Source organism: Mobula birostris, chromosome 31 (genome assembly GCF_030028105.1).
Source record: "Mobula birostris isolate sMobBir1 chromosome 31, sMobBir1.hap1, whole genome shotgun sequence".
NCBI lineage: Eukaryota > Metazoa > Chordata > Chondrichthyes > Myliobatiformes > Myliobatidae > Mobula > Mobula birostris.
Window position 1 is genome coordinate 2,310,753 of NC_092400.1, and position 23,047 is coordinate 2,333,799.

The 23,047-nt window shown below is 40.9% G+C and overlaps 1 protein-coding gene across 3 annotated transcripts in view; it reads left to right on the forward strand.

The window, feature by feature from the left end:
• The window catches only part of osbp2b (oxysterol binding protein 2b), a 364,368-nt gene that overhangs the window by 199,630 nt on the left and 141,691 nt on the right, over positions 1-23,047 (forward strand). For all 3 annotated transcript variants that reach the window (XM_072247656.1, XM_072247657.1, XM_072247658.1), the window contains one exon: positions 13,882-14,132. In XM_072247656.1, coding sequence (XP_072103757.1) covers positions 13,882-14,132 — 251 coding nt within the window. The remainder of the gene's footprint in view (positions 1-13,881; positions 14,133-23,047) is intronic.

A 23,047-nucleotide genomic window follows, 5' to 3' on the forward strand; every position in this document is an offset into this window, starting at 1 on the left:
GGGCAGCAGGGTGAGAGCAGCTGACGCCAAGAAGATCGATAAGCTCGTCAGGAAGGCTGGTTCTGTTCTGGGGGTGGAACTGGATTCCCTGGTGGTTGTGTCTGAGCGTAGGATGCTGCAGAAGCTACAGAGCATTATGGACAATCGCCCTCACCCCCTCCATGACATACTGGACAAACAGGGGAGCACCACTGGATGCCACAGGAGATTCTTTTCCCTGTGACAATAAGACTCTACAACTTCTCCTCCTTAAGTATATAAATATGTGGTTTTATTGCACATCTGTATTTTGCATATTACTTTTTAATTCACATTTTGTATTTTTTCGTACCTCAATGTTTACAATTTGTACTTTAAAGTATATATTTCTGACTGAACAACCTTGCAACAATAATTTCCTTTGGAATAAATAAAGTTTTATCTTATCTTCTGACTTGTGCTTTTCAATAAGTTTTTCATGGACTTGCTTGGAGCGTTCTTTTGTCTTCATGGTGTAGTTTTTGCCAGGATACTGATTTACCAACTGTTGGACCTTCCAGATACAGGTGTATTTTTACTACGATCAACTGAAACACCTTGACTGCAGACAGGTCTCCAAAAACAGATCTTCATTTAACTAATTATCTGACTTCTAAAACTAATTGGCTGCACCAGTGATGATTTGGTGTGTCATATTAAAGAGAGTCAATACTTATGCAATCAATTATTTGGTGTTTTGTATTTGTAATTAATTTAGATCTCTTTGTAGAGATCTGTTTTCACTTTGACATGAGTCTTTTTCTGTTGATCAGTGTCAAAAAAGCCAAATTAAATCCACTGTGATTCGATGTTGCAAGATAACAAAACATGAGCACTTCCAGTGGGGGACAGGTGAATGTTTTTTCTAGGCACTGTACATTAAAACTGTAGACTGAAGATAATCATGATCCAGGCACGTGTCAGCCCAACAACTTGCTTTGTGCCACTTTACTGGTGGTGGCAACGTTCCTGAGTTCCTTCCTCTTGCTTTATCCATATTTTCTTTGGCTACCTACTTTGCATAATTTGTTTTTGTTCTGCACATTGACTGTTTGACGGTCTTTTTTAATGGGTTTTATTGGGTTTCTTTGTTTTGTGGCTCCTGTGAGGAGTCAAATCTCAAGGTGGTTATTAGTATATTTACTTTGATAGTAAATGTACTTTGAACTTTGAACTTTACCTCTTTAAATCCTCTGGGATATAGTCCATGAAGTCCCAGTGACTTATCTACCTTCAAGCCTTTCAGCTTCCCAAGCTCCTCTCCATAATAATAGCAACTACATTCACTCCTGCCCCTCTTAAACTTCTGGCACGTTATGCTAGGCCTCCCAAATTCTATTGTGCCTCTGATTTCTGAATTTTCACTCCATTTTAAAAAAATAGTTTGTATTGAGCACCTTTGCTCCATCCACAGCAACCAGGAATTCCCAGTGCCCAGCCATTTTAGTTCAATTCCCCATTCCCATTCCGACATGTCGGTCTATGGCCTCCTCTACTGCCGTGATGAGGCCACTCTCAGGTTAGTAGAGCAACACCTCATCTTCTGTCTGGATAGCCTCCAACCTGATGATATATATATATTGATTTCTCTAACTTCTCTTCCCTCTTCTTTCCATTCTGCATTTGGGCTCCCTTGTTACCTTTCTCTTCTCTTCACCTGCATATCACCTCCCTCTGAAGCCCCTTCTCCTTCCCTGTCTCCCCTGGTCCAATCTCTTCTCATATTGGATTTCTTCTTCAGCCCTTTGCCTCTTCTACCTATCACCTCCCAGTTTCTCACCTCACCCACCTGGCTTCACCTTTCACCTGCCAGCTTGTATGTTCCTTCCCTCCCACCGTTTTATCCTTTCCCCTTCCGTACCAGTCCTGATGAAGAATCTCGGCTCAAATACCAACTGGCTATTTGTCTCTACGGCTGCTGCCTGACATGCAGAGTTCCTCCAGCAATTGTGTGTGCTGCTGTTGAATACCCGCATCTGCAGTATCTCTTGTGTTTATAGTTTGCGACTTTATTTATTCTGCTAAAGTGCATGACCATACACTTCCCTACACGTATTCCATCTACCACTTTTTTGCCATTGCCATAAGCTGTCCTGGCCCTCAACTCCTACTTTCTCAATATTACCTCCCTTCCATCTATCCTTTATCATTCACAAACTTGGCCACAAAGTCATCAATTCTGCCATCCAGAAATGTAGTGGATTCAACACCAATCCTTGCAGAACACCACTAGTTATCGGAAGCCAATCAGAAAAATCTCCCTTTATTCCCACTCTTTGCCTCTTGCTGGTCATCCAATGTTCTATCCGTACTAGTATCTTTCCTGCAATACCATGGGCTCCTGTCTTGTTTAGCAGCCTTGTGTGTGGTATCTTGTCAAAGGCCTTCTGAAGATCCTAATAAGTAATATCCTTTGCCTCCTTTGTCTATCTTGCTTGTTATTTCCTCAAATAATTCCAGCAGTTTTTTCCCTTAAGGAAACTATACTGATTTCAGCCTATTTTATCATGTACTTCCAAGTACTGTACCCCAAAACTTTTCATAATTATGGACTCTAAAATCTCACCAACCATTGAAGTTCGACTAACTGGCCTATAATTTCCTACTTGTGCCCCTCTCCCTTATTAAAGAATGGAGTGACATTTGTGATTAACCACTCCTCTGGAACCATTTCTGACTCTAGTGATCCTTGAAAGATCACTAATAACGCCTCCACAATCTCTTCAGGTACCTCCTTTAGAATATTGGAGTGTAGCCCATCCAGTCCGGGTGAGATCCACAGTCAGACCCTATAGCTACCCAAGCATCTTCTCTTTAGAGTGTTCTCACTCCCTGTCCCCTGACTCTCTCAAATTTCTGGCATGTTGTCAGAGTGTAGACTGATGCAAAGTACTTATTCAGTTGATCTGTTATTTCTTTGTTCTCCATTACTACCTCTCCAACATCATTTTCCAGTGGTTCAATATTCACTCTCTCCTCTCTTTTACCCTTTATTTAAAACTTTTGGTGTCTCCTTTTATACTATTGGCCAGTTTACCTCCATACTTCACTTTTCTCCCCTTATTGCTTTTATTGGTTTTTAAAAGCTTCTTTAGCATCCCACTAATTTTTGCAATATTGTATGCAAAAATTAGCAGGAAGCTAGAGGACTATAACCTGGGGGGAATCGGTATTTCTGGAATGCTTTCTGTATCATCTATATAGTGAAGACTGATGCAATATATCTGTTTCATCCACCTGCCATCTCCTTGCCTCATTTTTGGCGGGAGCAATATTTACTTTGTTGCCACCCTTTTGTTAAAATCAAAGTTCGAAGTACGTGTATGTTACCATATTCTATTCTGAGGTTCATTTTCTCACAGGCATTCATAGTAAAACAGGGAAATACCATAGAATGAATGAAAAACTCGTACGGCTAGATTTAGGAACAGCTTCTTTCCAACTGTGATAAGACTGCTGAACAGATCCTGACCCGGATCTGGGCCGTACCCTCCAAATATCCGGACCTGCCTTTCGGTTTTTTTTGCACTACCTTACTTCCCATTTTTCTATTTTCTATTTATGATTTATAATTTAAATTTTTAATAATTACTAATTTTTACTATTTTTAATATTTAATATTTGTAATCCAGGGAGTGGGAAGCGCAGAATCAAATATTTCTGTGATGATTGTACGTTCTAGTATCAATTGTTTGGTGACAATAAAGTATAAAGTAAAAAACTACACGCAAAGATTGACAAGTAACCTGTGTGGAAAAGGAGATAAATTTATGCAAATATAAATAGTAATAATAATAACAATACCAGCTTGAGCTGAGAACAAATAAAAAGTACAGCAAAACATAATTGCTGTGTCTGTGCAACTACATATCAATTAAAAACATGGATGCGGGAGATGGCTTTAACTGATATATTCACATTGCAGTGAGAGAAAGAGCAGATCAATATGCATGCGTAGACAACAGATCAATGCACATAGGTGAGTTATCAGTCCATAGTAGTGCTAAGAGGAGTCATTGCTTTAAATAAATCGATCCATACATTACAATGAACACTAGGAACATTGCTAGTGTTATATTTTTGTAGAGGCCTCGAGTCCATCGGTTGTGTTATAATGTACACTCTTACTGTCTTTATATTTCCATCTGTATTCATATTGTGTTCTGTATTTTCCTTCCCAATTAATCCTTCAGTCTTTTGACACTCTCCTCTATCCTTTGTTGATGAGCTGCCCCTTAATCCCCAGGCTGGAGTTGGGGGATGACTGAGTGGAAAGAACAGGAGCTGAGGCTGTGTGCATTGGTGCATCTTGGACTGCTTGTTTCCTGAGAATCATGAACCTGAAATGAAGCTGATCCAGCTTTAATGGAATAAATTAAACTCTAGAAGAACTGGCACTGAATCTCTGCAGACTAAATTAATTTCTCCATTGTCTTATTCAAAAAAAATGAGCTGGATGCACATCCACCAGAAAACATTGTGCATACCTTAGCAAATTTTTGATAAGCTCATTTTTTTGGCGTAAAAATCAAAAGATATATTAAACTTAAAGAATAATGCTGGAATTTTAATTGGTGGGAGACGTTATCTGGCAGCATTATAGTCTTGTTTTTTATTTATTATATTTAGGTATATTTTTAATTTTTAAAAAGATATTATTTGTATAATTTGTTCTCTTTTGCACACTGGATATTTGTCAATCTTTGTTGAGTGTAGCTTTTTTCATAAATTCTATTGCATTCCTTTATTTTCCTGTAAATGCCTGCAAGAAAATGAATGTCAAGGTAGTATATGGCGACTTATCTGATCTGAGAATGCTCATTTTGATCAAATGTGGCGGTGCTGTGTCCTCCAGATATGGATGAATGCATGGTGTGTGTGCGTGTATGTGTGCGCGCGTGCGCGCGTGTGGTGTGTGTGTTGGGGTGGGGTAGGGATGGTGCCCAGACTGTACAGAATATTGACAGCAGGAACTAGTGTGTATAACCCAGGAGTGCACGCTGATCCACTGATTGTTCCAGTGCACATAATAATGATGACAAGTCTGTGTGATACCCCAAAATATGTTTAAGGTACGAACTTGCTTCCATCAGATCCATGTCAATCGCTGCTGAAATTTTTAATCTGAATTCAATTAAATGTTTTTCTTTTGCCCCATTGAGATTCAAGTTCTGTTCATTGTCCTCAATGCAGCTCATAAATTGTGCAGTATGCTGTTTGCCTTCATAAAATATTGAAATTTGTTTGACTAAAGTAATTTCCAGCTTTATGAATTATATTATAGAATACCTGACTCTGATAGCATCAGGGCTTGATTGTAGCTTGCATTTTCATCTTGCTTCTGGTGATTAACATGATGGATGAAGCTGTGCCAATAAATAGAAATAGCACACGTGGAAATTAATGAATATACCCCCTAGCTTACACTGATACAACCAGTTAGTCTTTCCTGTGTGGAGCTGTCAATGTCTCTTTTGATAGCTATACCCAGAACAACTGTCTGCTGATGAGTGTGCTGTTGCCAAGCTGCAGAGCCCAAGAGAAGTTTGCATTGTTCCTTCAGAATCAGAATCAGATTCGGAATTGGGTTTATTATCATCGGCATGTGTCGTGAAATTTGTTAACTTAGCAGCAGCAGTTCAATGCAATGCATAATATAGAAGAAAAATAGTAAAAAATAAATAAGTAAATCAATTACAGTATACGTATACTGAATAGATTAAAAATCATCCAAAAACAGAAATAATATGTACTTAAAAAGTGAGGTCGTGTTCATGGGTTCAATGTCCATTTAGGAATCAGATAGCGGAGGGGAAGAAGCTGTTCCTGAATCACTGTGTGCCTTCGGACTTCTGTACCTCCTGCCTGATGGTAACAATGAGAAAAGGGCATGCCCTGGGTGCTGGGGGTCCCTAATAATGAATGCTGCCTTTCTGAGACACCGCTCCTTGAAGATGTCCTGGGTAGTTTGTAGGCTAGTGCCCAAGATGGAGCCGACTAAAATTACAACCCTCTGCAGCTTCTTTCGGTCCTGTGCAGTAGTCCCCACCCATACCAGACAGTGATGCAGCCTGTTAGAAAGCTCTCCACAGTACATCTCTAGAAGTTTTTGAGTGTTTTTGTTGACATGCCAAATCTCTTCAAACTCCTAATGAAGTATAGTCGCTGCCTTGCCTTCTTTATAGCTGCATCAATATGTTGGGACCAGGTCAGGTCCTCGGAGATCTTGTCACCCAGGAACTTGAAACTGCTCACTCTCTCCACTTCTTTTCCCTCTATGAGGATTGGTGTGTGTTCCTTCATCTTATCCTTCTGAAGTCCACAATCAGCTCTTTTGTCTCGCTGACGCTGAGTGCCAGGTTGTTGCTGCGGCACCACTCCACTAGTTGGCATATCTCACTCCTGTACGCCCTCTTGTCACCACCTGAGATTCTACCGACAATGGTTGTAGCATCACCAAATTTATAGATGGTATTTGAGCTATGCCTAGCCACACAGTCATGGTATAGAGAGTGTAGAGCAGTGGCTAAGCACACACCCCTGAGGTGCACCAGTGTTGGTCGTCAGCAAGGAGAAGATATTATCACATATACCTGCAGATAGTGGTCTTCTGTTTAGGAAGTCGAGGATCCAAGTGCAGAGAGAGCAGGTTGAGATTAATTTATCACGTGAACGTTGAAACATGCAGTGAAATATATCAGCATCAGCAGCTAACACCCAGGGGTGTGTCGGGGCAGCCTGCGAGTGTCGCCACACTTTCTGGCACCAGCATACCACGCACACAATGCTCAGCAGAGCAACAAAGAACACAAGTAACAAAACAACAACGGAAAAACATGCCTCTTTCCTCATTTCTCACCCACCTAACCACACATGCAGTTCTCCAAAGACAGGCCTCCGATCTCTATTCCCCAGGCTTTGGCCAATGGGCTTCAACTTCAAGACTTCTGATCAGTCTTCGGGTTTCAATCTTCAGTGCTGACCCCCCCAGACACCAGGCTTAACTCATCAGCCCACTTGCTTCCTGCTAGTATGGACATCCAGTCCTGGGACTCACCTTCCTGGGGCATGCCAACATCCACAGATGTCTTTCATCACCTATCCACATCGCTGGCCTGTAAGTGTGGAGCGGAGGCCCCATATCACTATACCTAAACCCAACCTGACCCCTATTTCCCCTCTCTGTCCCCAAAAGTATCTCTACAAACCTCAAAATTGATGAAATCTGAGCCACATCCTCGATGGAGACCGCAGCTCAGTGCCATCTCGATTGAAGCAAGGACAAGATAAGAAGGACAACCCTAATTGGATGTATTTTTGATGGTTTTTAGATCTTCCTTCTTTTAACACTTCCTCTAGCCTTTCAGTCCTATCTCCATCATTTTCAAAGATAAAAAGATGTTCAAAATTAGCAATATTTGAACATCTTTTTATCTTTGAAAATGATGGTGATCTCCTGTGTTGGCACAGCAATGTTTGGAAGACTGTTCTTGAAATGTTCCAGGGATTATCTGCTCCAGTACAGCAGACGAATGAGACTGATTCAAGTTGAATACCCACTAGCGAGGAATGAATCTTTCTCTGATGATCAGCTACAATCTCCAGGGCTGCATAAATTAGCCCTGTCTCCCGTTGTATCTTGTAAAGTTAGTGAATTTGTGCAGACTCTCTATCCGTTCAAAATGAAGAAAGAGAACAAAGAAATACAATACAGTCAATGAAAAACTAATAATAATAATACACTAACTTATTTATAGAGAACTTTTCATCCAGATGATGTAGTTCAAAATGAGTTACATTGAGATAAAGTGCAGACATGGAAATAAAAGATAAAATGGTGTTAGTTAAAAGAAAGGTTAAATAAATAGGTTTTGAGTTACTGTTAATAAATGTTAACTGAGTCTGCATCCCTTATGATTTAAGGAATTGAATTCCGCAGTTTAGGAATGTAGTTCAAAAAAGCTGATCTACCAATTACCTTTTGAAGAAGATTATTTAAATTCAAGAGACCAGCAGAAGAAAACCTGAAAGCTTGAGCAGGATTATAAAACAAAACTGATTCTGTGATGTACTCTAGACCCAGACCATTGACAGCTTTAAAAACAAGTAAAAGAGCACAAAAATCAATTCCAAAAGATACAGCAAGCCAGTGCAGAGTAACTAAGATGGGAGTGATATGCTCCTTCATGCTAGTTTTAGTTAAAGGTATAACAGTGGTGTTTTGAATGAATTGAAATTTGTCAATAAATTGCTTTGGAAGGCCAGTGAAAAGTGCATTGCAGTAATCTAGTCTATTTGATACAAAGGTGTGAATTAGTTTTTCAGCAATGTTACATGACAGAAACAGATGTACCTCTGCAGTGTTTCTTAAGTACAGAAATGCTGCTCTGGTCACTTTATGTGGGATTTAAAATTCAAATCTGAATCAAGGATAACACCTCAGGCTTGTTACTTCTGATTTTACAAGGAGATCCAAGTTCACAAATTTATCCAGAAATTTATTTCTTTTGACTTTGGGACCAACCAAAACTATTTCAGTTTTTATCTTCATTTAATTTTAGGAAATTATTGCTCATCCATTTGTTTATTGCAGCCAAACCAGAAATCAGAGAACATGGGGTGTTATCATCAGGCTCAACTGAGATGTATGTATAGCTGCACACAAAGACTGACGAACAACCGATTGCAAACAAAGACAAACTGTGCAGTAATAGAGCAATAATAAACTAAATAAATAAATAATACAGAAAATATGAGTTGGAGAGTTTTTGAAAGCTTGTCCATTGGATGTGGAATCATTTCAGAGTTAAGATGAGTGAAATTATCCATTTTTGTTTTGGAGTCTGATGGTTGAGGGGTAATAACTGTTTCTGAACTTGGTCAGGATCCTGTACTTCAAGCTTAATGAAGGGTCTCGGCCCAAAACGTCGGCTATTTATTCCTCCCCATAGATGCTGTCTGGTCTGTGAGTTCCTCCCGAATTTTGTACGTGTGTTACTCTGGATTTCCAGCACGTGCAGAACCTCTTTTGTTTAAGGTACATGATGCAATTTTACAGATACACATGTTCTTCTGACTGACTAATGGAGCGTCACTGGAAAGATGTGGAGGCTCTGGAGAGGATGCAGAAGTGGTCACCGGGATATTGCCCAGATTAGAGGCTATTGCTATAAGGAGATTTTCTCTGATGCATCAGAAGCTGAGAAGTATATAAAATTATGAGAGGCATAGATAGTGAGAATCTTTATTTCCAGGCTGTGAATGAAATCTACTAGCTGTAAAGTGAGAGGGGTAACTTTAAGGAGAGCTTGAGGCCACGTTTTTTATATGTTGAGAGTGATCGGTACCTGGAACAAACTGCCAGGGAAAGTGGTGAAAGTAGATACAATAACAATCATTGCACAGGTGAGGAAATAAAGCAATGAAACACATGCAGACAGATGTGTGGTTTAAACTGACACTGTGGTTAGCACAGACACATTGTGGGCCAAAGTGCCTGTTTCTGTGCTGTACTATTCTATGTAATGACATGAGTAGTCCAGGAACGCAGTTCTGATGAGGACCATTGATGCAAAATGGAAAAACAGAGCCATGGCTGGTACAATGGTGCAGCTAGCAGAGCAGCTGCCTCACGGCTCCAGAGGCGCAGGTTCATCCTGACCTGGGGAACTGTTTCAGGTGCTACACAGCATCACAGCCACCATCTTCCATTTAAATAAGGGCAGTTATAATAGTGTGAAATGCAGTTGTCTGGAATACACCAGGAAAATGAGCAAACAAGCAGACAAATAGATCAACAGTGGCAGATAGACGGAGATACTGAGTTTCTCTTCTTGGTCTCCTGTTGCCGTGAACCATCCACTTCATAGGCCAATGTGTTGTGTGCTCAGAGATGCTGTTCTGCTCACCACTGATGTAACGTGGGGTACAGTATTTGAATTACTGTTGCCTTCCTGTAAGCTTGAACCAGTCTGGCCATTCTCCTCAGAAAGCTCTCATTAACAAGATATTTTCACTCACAGAACTCCCATTCACTAGATGCTCTTTGTATTTCACAGAATTCTTTGTAAACTCTAGGGACTATTATGCTAGAAAATCCCAGGAGATCAGCAGTTTATGACGTACTCAAACAACGCTGTCTGGCACTTAGTCATTCCACGGTCAAAGTCACTTAGATCACGTTTCTTCCCCTTTCTGATGTTGGTTTGAATAACAACTGAACCTTTTGACCATGTCTGCATGCTTTTATGCATTGAGTTGCTGCCACATGATTGGCTGATTAGATAGTTGCATTAATGAACAGGTGTACAGGTGTACCTAATAAAGTGACCACTGAGTGTATTCTAAAAGCAGCTTCCCCAGCACTCAGCAGGAGTTAATATTAATTAGAAACAGGGATTCCTTGAGAAAAAAGACCTCGCAGTGAGAGATTAAAAATCTCATAAGGGGGGGAACATTGAATTTGAGAGAAAACTTGCATGTATTATGAAGATACACAGTAAGAGTTTGTATAGCAATATAAATCAGAAGAAAGTGGCTGAGGTAAGTGTAATTCATCTTAAGTATGAGGCTTAGGAATTAATATCAGGACACAACGAAATGGCTAGTGTGTTAAATCACACACACTTTCCACTCCAGAACAGGCGTCTGGGTCTCCACTTTCCAGTCTGCAAACTTCGTCCATTGGGTTTTGGCTTCTGGCCTTCTGATCAACCTTTGATCAGGGCACTCGATGAAGTACCATTGAATATCGGGGGCACGGATGGACTCAGTTGTTGGAGAGAGTCTTTTGTTGGCACCTTGTGGCTTGTTGGCTTCAGCCTAATGTCCAGGTCTTGTTGAGTTCAACAAGAGCTGCCTCATGTTCTGTGGGGTTGTGAATAGAACTGAATACTGTCCATTCATTAGTGAATACTTGCACTTTGACCTTATAGGAGGGAAGATCATTGCTAAAGTAGCTGAAAGCCATCTAGGTCACGTCTAACTACATGTAGTGATTTTGAAAATGGAAATATCAGCAAATTTTGTGAATATTTGAGTGAAGTCACAGACACTGCATTTAAGTAGTCAGGTGTATATCAAATTCATCTCTTAGTTTGCCTAGGTGATTATTTCTAGTCATGAAAAAGCACAGATGTGGAGTGATGGCTCATTTCTTTTACAACCATTAAAATGCATGCTGTTTGCCTCTCCTTAATCTGCAGTGTCAGGAGGAATTAGAACAGAGGCAGACCCTCTCCATTCATTCAGTTGTGGGCTCCTGTTCTGAGAGTTACCAACAGGACAAGGTGCCAAAGGAAGAGTGGGCAATTGGATAGCCCTGTAAAAGGGTTAGCTTTATTCACCATATATATTTACATGTATTAGGTATTTGCTATGGTATGTTGGTCAGGGCATAGCATGCAACAAGAAACAACATTCAACAATTATAACGAATAAAGAATTATATAAAGGTAAAGTTGGATGTTAAAGTAGGTACATGGAATAAAATGTGCATTAATACAAAAATGCCAGCATGTATTTATAATGTAAACAGCATTATAAAAAAATGGTAAAAATGTTTACAGTGCAGAGCAGTGACTGAGGTAATAGTTGGGGGGTGGATGGGAAACTAACTAGAATAGTTGATCAGATTAACTGGCTGTGGGAAGAAATCTTTAAGATGGTATGAAGTTTTTGTTTTAATAGCCCCATAATGTTTTCAAGAAGGGAGTTTGGGAAAAGGTCATTTGCAGGGTGGATAATGTCTGCAATAGTTTTTCCTGCCCTTTTCTTTGTCCTGAATACATACAAGTTCTGCAGTGATGGTAAACTGCTGCAGGTGATATTTTCTGCTGATCTGATCCCTCCATCCCCCTCTCTTCTTTCCTCTCTCTCCCCTCATTCTCCCTCTCCCCCCCCCTCTCTCTCTCTCTCTCTCTGCCCTCTCTGCCCTCCCACACTTCCCCATCTCTCTCTCCCTCCCTCCCTCCCATCTAGTTCAAGTTGAAGTTTATTGTCATCTGACTGTACGTATATACAACCGAACAAAACAACGTTCCTCTGGACCATGGTGAACCCACAAAACACATAGCTCATGAACAAATACCCTAAATAAGTAAATAAAATGCAGTACAAATGCATTTAGTGCACAGCACAGGTAAACACTAAACTGTAAACACCTCTCTGTCCTAGTGACGATACCTCAGTGGTGGGAGGATATTCACTAGTCTCACAGTCTGCGGGAAGAAGCTGTTACCTAGTCTGGCAGTCCTAGTCCTGATCCTTCTGTACCTCCCTCCTTACAGTAGTGGGTCAGAGAGATTGTGAGATGGGTGGTAGTGATTGTCTGCAACGCTCCCAGTAAATGTCATAAATAGGGGAGAGAGGCCTAATACACTGTTTACTTTATATGCTCTTTGCTCCATTGGCCCAGTTCTGTCATGCTGTGTCACTGAGCAGCAGCTGATGCTGAATGCAAGAGAGAGTGAGGTAGTGTTGAACCGATAACGTGAGAGTAATACAGCAGTTTATAGACAAGGACAAGTACTTGTAACATTGGTGTAAATGTGCCTTGTGGGGCTACTGAAATTCTCCACAACCAGTTCTCTCGAAGATGGATTAGTTTAATTAGCCCAACCATTAAAAGTGAAGCCTTCTTCCTTTTTCACTACTGGGCTCAGGCCTTCTGCCCGTTTTCCTGCTGCTCAGCATGACGCACAGTGAAATCCACAGCTCATTGAAGTTGGGAGCAGCTATCCTCCAACCTCCGGTGGAAGAGGTTGGGCAAATCAGGTTTTCTTCAGTACAAGCAGACTATGACTCAATCTAATTATTCTGTTAGATTGAGTGGTCAGGAAACCACTGGGGGTCCTCTAGTTCTTCAGAAGCAACACAGAGTTGGGTGGTGCATGGAAAGGAGAGAGAGCAGGTACACCAGAGCTGGGGTACACTGGAATGACGCAAGTGATCCTTTAATACAGGGAGACCGGAAGCTGGCATTGTTATTCATAGAACATAGATGTTAGCAGGTGGTTTCATACAGGTACTCAAAATGGTGAAGATTGTCGGAAGAAGAGTTGATGGCATAAGAGAGAGAGAAAAGGATATGAGGAATGGGACTTCTGAGAGTTGGCATAGGCTCAATGTTCTAATCTTACATCATGAAGAGCTGTGGAAATATAAAAGATAAGAGCATACAGAGTTAAAGTGACAACAAAATAGAGTGGGAGATCAAGAGAGATTTTTTAATGCAATCATTTGTGACCTGGAATGTCTTGCCTGAAAAGTTGGTGGAAGCAGAATTATTGATGCTTTCAGCATTTCTTTTGGAAGAGAATTGTGGTAGACTGATTGGATAATTTTTTCAAAGATCTGACTTGGGCAAGTGGCCTCTATAATTTGCCAAACACCTTTTAATGGAAAAAGTAATTGGGAAAGCAACAAACAGCTATTTATTGTGTCACCGTTGCTTTGGTCATTCAGTAGACATTTGGGTTTTGTTGTGGGTCACCTTTCTACCTCTTACCTAAGATTCATAAACCTGACTGGGTAGACTATTGTCTCCTGCCCCACCAAATTCATGTCTGGATACCTCAACTCCATTTTGACCCCTTTGGTTCAGCGCCTTCTCACCTACATCCATGTTCAGTGAGACCCTCTCTCACTGCTTCCCCTCTGTGATCTTTGTTGTGGGTCAGCTGTGCTCTTGGAAATTTGTCTTTTTGAAGAAATCCGTAAAAGAATGAAAGAGAAAAGTATGCCAAAATCAGACCATCAGATGGCTTACTGTACTTTTCTTCTGCCCTCTGCCTCTCTTGTTCCTGTTTTGGAAGTATCCTAAGTGACCAATGGTGTAACTGTGGAAATTTCCTCCTCCTGTAGATGACTCTGGTGACGAGGAGCCAACCTCGCAGTCTGATAAGAGCGAGCTGCACACCACCCTGAGGACGCTAGCCAGTAAGCTTGATGATCTGAGCCAGTGCAACGATCTCATCGCAAAGCATGGAGCAGCCCTTCAGAGATCCCTGAGCGAGCTCGAGACATTGAAGCTCCCAGCTGAGAGCAGGGAGAAGATTAAAGCAGTCAGTGAGCGAGCCACCCTCTTCCGCATCACATCCAATGCTATGATCAATGTAAGTGGAAGCATTGTTTTATCTGGCTGAAGGTTATGCACTGTTTTACTTTAGTCACCAAAAATTGCTAATTTGTGCAAGAACAGCCTGCAGAAATGGGGTTGTGTAGCAGTTAGTGTAACTCAGTTACAGCGCCATTGACCTGAGTTCAATTCCCACCACTGTCTGTTGTTCTCCCCGTGACTGCATGGGTTTCCTCCAGGTGCTCCAGTTTCCTCCCACATTCCAAAGACAGGTTAGTAGGTTAATTGGTCAGTTGGATGTAATTGGGACGTGTGGACTCATTGGGCCAGAGGGGCTTATTATTATGCTGTATTTCTAAGGTAAAAAATAAAGAAATGAAGAGGCTATAAATGGATCTCTCTATATACTACACAGGAAAGTTACACAGATATGTACCTGAACCTGTTCAGTGCACGAACAGAGAACCAGAGAAAAGAGGGTAATATATTCAGGTATGAGACAAGGGTGAAATGATGGCCTTGGTGAAGGGGAAGTGGTGTTTTGAAGGTAAGCTGGGCAAATAGGGATCTGGAAAATCAGGGGGAGGGGAGAATCTTGTTGAGGGGGTGAGAAATGTTATAGGAGAAGCAGGAAAGTAATCATTTCTTGAATTTTGCGGATCATCCCTGACACTGATGAACAAGTGTTCACTTTGTGCTTCCATTCTTCTGTTTCCCTGGGCAACTGGCCCGTCTAAAACATGGCAATCTCTTTGCGTGGTTACGCCCTGAATAATGGTCTAAGCTGCAGAGCTCATAACTGTACTTCTCTCTGTGATATAAGTGCCTTAGATTTGATTGATCATCATCCAGGTACCTGGTTAATTGACATGAATGATAGAGAGAGGTTTAAATGATGGCATCAGTGGAAAGATATCCAATTATGTTGTTTTGTGTGAAGTGGGACTGTTTTGTAGATGGGTTTTTACTCTCTGCACAGTTGTTTGAGGTTGTTAATCACTCCATCAAATTGGCAGTCTTAAAATAACCCTGTCTGTGCATAAGCTCACACCATTGAGGTAGGTGTGAGAGATGTCTGAACACAGGACGGGTTGATTCAGGATGTTCACACCAAGAGAATTTTTATTTTGTTTGGTTATTTTTCATTTCATCACCAGAGCTGATTCCCTGATGTTCCTTCTGGGCACATCACAAAACTAAGGGCGTAGGTTTTGATTCCCAGTACGTTCCACAGCATGACTGAACTGTGGCAGATCTGACTGTTGACACTGTTCATGAGCCTCATTACTGACCAACACTTTATATAATAAATTAAAATAAACTTCATAATAATTTTGGGTGCCTTTACTGCTGGAGTGCACCTTGCCTGTAAATAGATGCTTCTGGACTTTTTGAGCTATTTCCTTTAGACCTTGAGCCAACTTATTGTCGGTAATGAGGAATTAAAGCATTGACTTCTTACACCACTCTTCAGTATTGCTGCTTTCTGCATTAATTCATCCAGAGTGGAGTTATGCACCAATAACTGCGACATTGCAGCTGCCAACAGCTGGGATTGAATCTCTGCGTTTGCCAGTGGCTGCAACCAAGGTAGACAGAAGGGAATTAATTGTATTTAGACAGCATAACCTCAAAGCAGCATGTTGCTAAACTGTCACCGCTGAAGTGTGGTGGTTTGCAATCTGGGAAATATTGCAGCCAATTTTGTACACAACAAAGTCCCACTAGAAACATTGTGATAATAAGATAATGTTGATTTCATCATCGTCATCAGGTGCCGTGTCCAGTTTGAGCTTTGACTGCCATGGCCCACACACTCCTGTTTTGGGTCAAGTGGATCAATTCATTGGTATTCACTTCCAGTTCTCTGGCTGCTGTCTCCATCAACATTTGTCTTTGTCTTCCTCTTGCTTTCTTCCCTTCAATCTTTCCCATAATTACCGTGCATTCTAACTCCTCTTTCCTAGTCACATGTCCAATGAAGTTACGTTGCCTTTTCATGATCTCATACATTATTTCTCTTTTTGTGCTTGCTCTGTTCATGACATCCACGTTAGATTTTCGTTTCATCCATGATATTCTTTGCATCCTCCTCAAAAACCACATCTCCACTGCTTCAGTTTGTTTCCTTATGTTACTAGATATTGTCCAACATTCTGATTTAGCAACTCGGTTAAAAAAGTAGCCGCGCTGATGACACAGCACTCCTTCAGTAGTGCACTCGAATGTTACCGTGTACCAACATTATTGAAACACAGAAACTGAAGAGTACATGTAAGGCACAGGGCTCTTAAAACAAAAGCTTCGCTCCATTTTAAAAGTTTCTTCAAAGTTACATCATCTTCACGCCATCATAGCGCTCTTAAAACAAAAACTTCACACCATTTCTTCTCCAGGCAGTTAATCTGATCAACCATTCTTATTTTATTTAATTTATTTTTTTATTTAGAGATACAGTATGAAATAGGCCCTTCTGGCCCTTTGAGCTGTGCTGCCAGCAACCCACCGATTTAACCCTTGTTAACCCCTCCATGCCTGTTGGTCTATTACCTCAGTCACTGCACTGCATTATAAACACTTCAAAGCACTTTTTATAAAACAGTTTACATTGTCAGTATAAGCTGGTATTGATGTATTTTTACACATGATATTCCATATCCATACTTTACCAACAACTTATTTTTATATAATTATCTATTCTTTAGAATTGTTGAATATTGTTATTTTTGTTGCATGTCGTGCTAACACACCTGAACAAATTTATAATATATGTAGAGTAAATGAATTAAAACAAATCCATGTAGATCAGATAAAGTTGATCCTTGATCAAGCGGCCAACAGGAGCCATCTTTTGCACTGAGCCATCTCTAAAGAGCTGGCAAAATGTGGGAGGAGCACTTCCAGACCACAAGATAAAATGCCAGTCAAGGAAGGACGACTAATGCTTCCACATGTATTCTGCTGGAATATGTACTCAGAGTACAAAACCTCAGATCTCAGACCTAGATAGGACAGGGCAATGCTCTACATTTCAACAAGGAGTCTGAAGTTAACAGGCCTCACAATTGCACACAAGTTCTCCTGCCAGCGATTTGGTTGGAGGTCCAAGGAAAAATAGCCCAAATGGCCATTTTCAGCTATTCACTGTGCTCCTAAAGCTAGAGCTGATCATCTGCTGAATAAGTGCTGGAAGTTTGAGTTGGTTACATCCCTTCACCACTCCCAACTCCAGCACAAAACCAGGCACCAAACTGATATTAACTAATGCTTACCATTCACAGTATAAATCCTATCTTAGTTTAACTTTCCAAAACGCATCATCTCAGATTTATTTGTATTGAAATCCATTTGCCTCTCATTGGCCCACTTCCCTAAGTGATCAAGATTCCCTGGTAGTTTATGATAACTTTCTTCAGAAAGTTTTCCAGAACGAGGGGTCACAGTTTGAGGATAAAGGGAAAGCCTTTTAGGACCGAGATGAGGAAAAGCTTCTTCACACAGAGAGTGGTGAATCTGTGGAATTCTCTGCCACAGGAAACAGTTGAGGCCAGTTCATTGGCCATATTTAAGAGGGAGTTAGATATGGCCCTTGTGGCTAAAGGGATCAGCGGGTATGGAGAGAAGGCAGGTACAGGGTTCTGAGTTGGATGATCAGCCATGATCATACTGAATGGTGGTGCAGGCTCGAAGGGCTGAATGGCCTACTCCTGCACCTATTGTCTACGTCTCTATGTTTCACTATCAACAACATCTCCTGATTTTGCGTCATCCATGAACGATGAGTGAGAACGCTGAAAACCTAAATGATTAATCCACTGTCAACGTGTACCAATGTTCCACATCACTCTACTATTTTTCTTTACAGTTTCACAGCAGAGAATTGTACTTCATACCCTTATTCACTGAGACCAAAAAGTAATAACTAACCCAACAAACTGACAGTCAGAGTCATTGGTATTATATAACCTGTTCCCCATGCAGAATATGCTGTGGAAACTTTCATAATGGATTGACAAACTAGATTTTATATATCAGGCAGAAGCTGCTTCTCATGATGTCGATAACTGAAAAAGGATCTGAGTAGCAACTTTTCATGCAGAGGGTGATGAGTATATGGAACGAACTGCCAGAAGAAATGGTAGAGGCAGGTACATTGGTATCCTTTAAGGAGCACTTGGATAGGTACACAGAGGAGTGGGATTTAGTGGGGTATGGGCCAAGCACAGGAAATTGAAACTAGCTGGATGGCACTCTGGTCAGCATGCATCACTGGACTGCAAGGCCTGTACTTGTGCTGAATTGCTCTGTGACTCTATAACTCCAACGCTGGTGACTACTGACAGGTGAAGGTGAATGGCTGGTTAGGTGGCTGGTTTGCGGTTATGGATTGGGTGGGTTTGTATTGGAAACCATAAGACATACAGGCAGAATTAGACCATTGGGTCTGCTCCACCATTCATTCCCTCTCAACCCCGTTCTCCTGCATTCACCCCGTAACCTTTGACACCCCTAAAAATCAAGAACCTATCAACCTCTGCTTTAAATATACCCAAATACTTGGCCTCCACAGCTGTCTGTGACAATGAATTCCACAGAGTCACCACCCTCTCACTAAAGAAGTTCCTCCTCATCTCTGTTCTAAAGAAACATCCTTCTATTCTGAAGCTGTGCCCTTTGGTTCTAGATTATCCCTTATCTGAAACGTGAACTGTTTGGATCAGGAACCTGAGGAAGACCTGGAATCAATTAGTTCAGTTGACTAATGAGCTTCAAGTCAACAGTGCGTGACAGCCTCTTTAGAAAACACAGTCTGTGGATTTAAGAAAAGAGTTATACATTTTTGAAAATACATTCAAATTGTCTGGAAGGTAAAAACAGATCATTTTGCCATATGCTCCAATGCCACACTTAAGTTTGCTGACAACACCTCAGTCATTGGCCAAATAAAAGGTGGTGATGAATCAGCATTATGGAAGGAGATGGAAAAACAGGCTGAGTTGTGCTATGACAGCAACCTGTCACTCAACACCAGCAAGACCAAGGTACCAAAGATTATTGACTTCAGGAAGAGGAAGCTGAAGGACCATGAGCCAGTTCTCATCAGGGAATTGGAGGTAGGGAAGGTCAGCAACTTAAAATTCTTCAGTGTTTTCATTTCAGAGGATCTGTCCAGGGACCAGCATTTATGTAAGTGTCATTGTGAAAAAAGCACAGCAGTGGCTATACTTTCTTAGAAGTTTGCGAAGGTTCAGCATGTCATCTAAAACTTCGACAAATTGTATAGATGTGAGGTGGAGGGTATATTGATTGGTTGCATCATGGCCTGATATAGAAATATCTATGCCCTTGAATGGACTTTTTTGAGGAAATAACATTCAGGATAGATAAAGGACAATCAGTAGATGTTGTGTACTTGGATTTTCAGAAGGCCTCTGACAGGTGCAACACATGAGCCTGCTGAACAAGATAAGACCCCATGATATTACAGGAAAGATACTAGCTTGGCTAGAGCATTGGCTGACTGGCAGGAGGCCAAGAGTAGGAATAAAGGGAGCCTTTTCTGATTAGCTGCCTGTGACTAGTGGTGTTCTGCAGGGATTAGAGTTGGGACCATTTCTTTTTATGCTGTATGTCAATGATTTGGATGACGGAATTGATGACTTTGTGGCCAAGTTTGCAGACGATATGAAGATAGGTGGAGGTGTGGGTAGTGTTGAGGAAGCAAGGAGGCTGCAGAATGACTTGGACCGGTTAGGAGATGGGTAAAGAAGTGACAAATAGAATACAGTGTTGGGAAGTGTATGGTCATGGACTTTGGCAGAAGGAGTAAAAGCATAGACCATTTTCTATATGGGGAGAAAATTCAAAAATCCAAGTTGCAAAGGGATAGGTTTTAGATTAGTCAGGTGGTGAAAGGTTATGGGGGAGAAGGAAGGAGAATGGAGTTGAGAGGGAAATGGATCAGCCATGATGAAATGGTGGAGCAGAATTGATGGGCTGAGTGGCCTAATTTTGCTCTTATGTCTTATGGAAAAGCCTGCAAAAAGTAGTGGATATGCACCCTGCCCATCACGGGTAAAACTCTCACCACCATTGTGCACATCTACATGGAGTGCTCTTGCAGGAAAACAGCATCCATCATCAAGACCCCCACCATCCAGGCCATACTGTCCTCTCGCTGCTGCCATCAGGAGGGAAATATAGGAGCCTCAGGACCTACACCACCATGTTCAGAAGCAGTTATTACCCATCAACAATCAGGCTCTTGACTCAGAGAGGATAATTTCACTCAACTTCACTTGCCCCATCACTGAACTGTCCTCAAACTATGGACTCAGTTTCTAGGCTCATCATCTCATGATCTTGATATTTATCAATTATTTATCTATCTATCTACCTATTATTGTATTTTTATTTTTTTCTCAGCTCAAGCTGGTAAAACCTGAGGTATGGACGTAATGCAAGACAACTCAGTTCTCAATTGCTCAGAACCTTTGGACTATTTTAGTGGTATTTAGTATTGTGGCTTTCATAAATATTGATCTGAAGGTCTAATTGTTTAATGCCATTGTGCAGTGACTTTGGGATGATACCAGTTGTAGATATTACTATTGGGACAATGTATACCTGTTCATGTTCCATAGTCTTTTAATTCAGCATATTTCTGGTACTTTTCACTTACTGATTTCTGTATGTTATGTGTGCTTGGAATGGCTATATCTATTAAGAAAGAAGTTCTTGCCTGTTTATCCTGTATTATTATATCTGGATGGTAAAGATGGATGGATTGTAATATAAGTTGCAGGACCCTAAAACTGGATCAGGTTTGTATTATAGTAAGCTATTGTGTGTCTTATGGGTTTGTATTTTAAAGCAAGATTTTAGTGAATGATGTTTGCCACTTGATTGTGTCTGTATAAGTAATCAGATTGAGTTAAACTGGTGCGGGATCTTGTAACATATTGTGTTATTTCTGGTTTCTCTTGACATTTCTGCATTTATAGTCTTGAATTTGCTGATATTTTAACTATTTCTGATAATTGCTGGGTTAATATAATTTTTTCTTTCTGTATATTTGCACAGATTGTTGTCTTTTGCACATTGGCGATTGTGTGTCCTGTTAGGTGTGGTCTTTGATTCTATTGTGTTTCTTGCAACTACTGTAATATCTGCAAAAATAAAGAATCTTAGGGTTGTATGTGGTGACATCTCCAGTATGTACTTCGATGATAAATTTTACTCACCCACTTACTCACCTTCCCCTCACCTGACTGTATCTTATCACCTTCCAGCTTGTACTCCTTCAGCTGCCCCATTTTCTTATTCTGGCTTCTTCCCCCTTTCTTTCCAGTCCGATGAAAGGTCTTGGACCAAAACATTGGTTCTTTATTCCTCTCCATGGATGCTGTCAGACCTGCTGAGTTCCTTCAGAATTTTGTTTGTGCTACGTTGCAAAGATTTGGATTGGATGAATGCTGGGCGTCTCAGACATGAATCGATCTTTGTCAAAATGTGGCTTTGCCACGTTTAGAAACTCCAGGTTCAGCACTCTCCTTCTTCAGTAATAATCATTGTTCTGCATTAGATTGTTCAGGACAAGATTTACTCTTTGTACCCAGTTTATAAAGAACAGAACCAGTAATGGAAAATGACGTGGTTGATTGGATGGAAATCAAGCTTAATGAGCACAGTAGCAGCATTTGAATCAGCAGATGTTTTGGACCACAGTAAGCATTACCTGAGGCATTGAAGAAGCGCCATTTCGGCAGTAATACCATAACTTTGATTGTCTAAAATTGGTTACCCTCCCATGAGATTTGCAGTTGCTATGGCTTATCATCCTGCGACATTGAAAGTCAAAGCCTTTGTGCAAGTGAACTCCAGCTCTGTAACACAACACAATAACCTCTTTCTTGTTGCAGAGGGTTCGGGTGTGCACTGATGTAATTTATATACAGGCAACCTTCTCCCTCATGGCATTCTGTGATCCTTGATGATTCTGATGTGTTTGAACAGTACTTCAGAAGCTGGCTGGAAGCTGCAGAGTCAGAATGGTAGGGAAGTGATTGCTGAGGAGGGAAGCAGCTGATTATGGGGGACAAGGCTTCAGCGCAGTAACAAAATAATCACTTCTGCTGTCGCTGGAGGATTCTACTCCTGTGTCCCTGTGGGAAGGAGAAGATGAAGGTGATCTTATACGAGATAGAGAGACAGAGAATCTGATTAGACACAAAGGAAATGAAGTCTGGGGGTTGCAGAGCTAAGAAAGGAACATTGAAGGCATTAAGATGCTGTAATTTGATGGTCCCAAAATTATTCAGTTATGACTTTAATTCCCAAACAGTAAAATGTATCATGTCTAACTTTAAAAACAGTGGCATGAAATGTTATTTACTCTTTTTTAAATTTAACCTCAAGGTAAATTTACAATGAAAGTCTGTATATGACATCACGTACTACCCTGAAGTTCATTTTCCTGCAGGCATTTACGGGAAGATTTTGAAATACAAGAGAATTTATGAAAACTATACATAAAAACAAGACAAATAGTGCAAATAAATAAATAATACTGAGAACATGAGTAGTAGAGTCCCTAAAAGTTAGTCTGTAGGTTGTGGAATCAGTTCCGAGTTGAGGTGAGTGAAATTATCCATTCCAGTTCAGGAGCTTGATGGTTGCAGGGTAATAACTGCTCCCGAAGCTGGTGCTGTGGGATCTAAGGCTCCTGTACTTCCTAATCTTGAGTCCTTTCACAAGTAGAGTACAGATATTTTCTACTTGTCCTGTTTGTTGGTGGTTCCATGGCAGGCTGTGATGCAGCCAGTCAATATAATCTCCACTACACATCTATAGAAGTTCGTCAAAGTTTTAATTGTCAAGCCAAACCTTAGCACACACCTAAGGAAGTAGAGGCGCTGCCATGCTTTCTTCATAATTGCACTTACGTGCTGA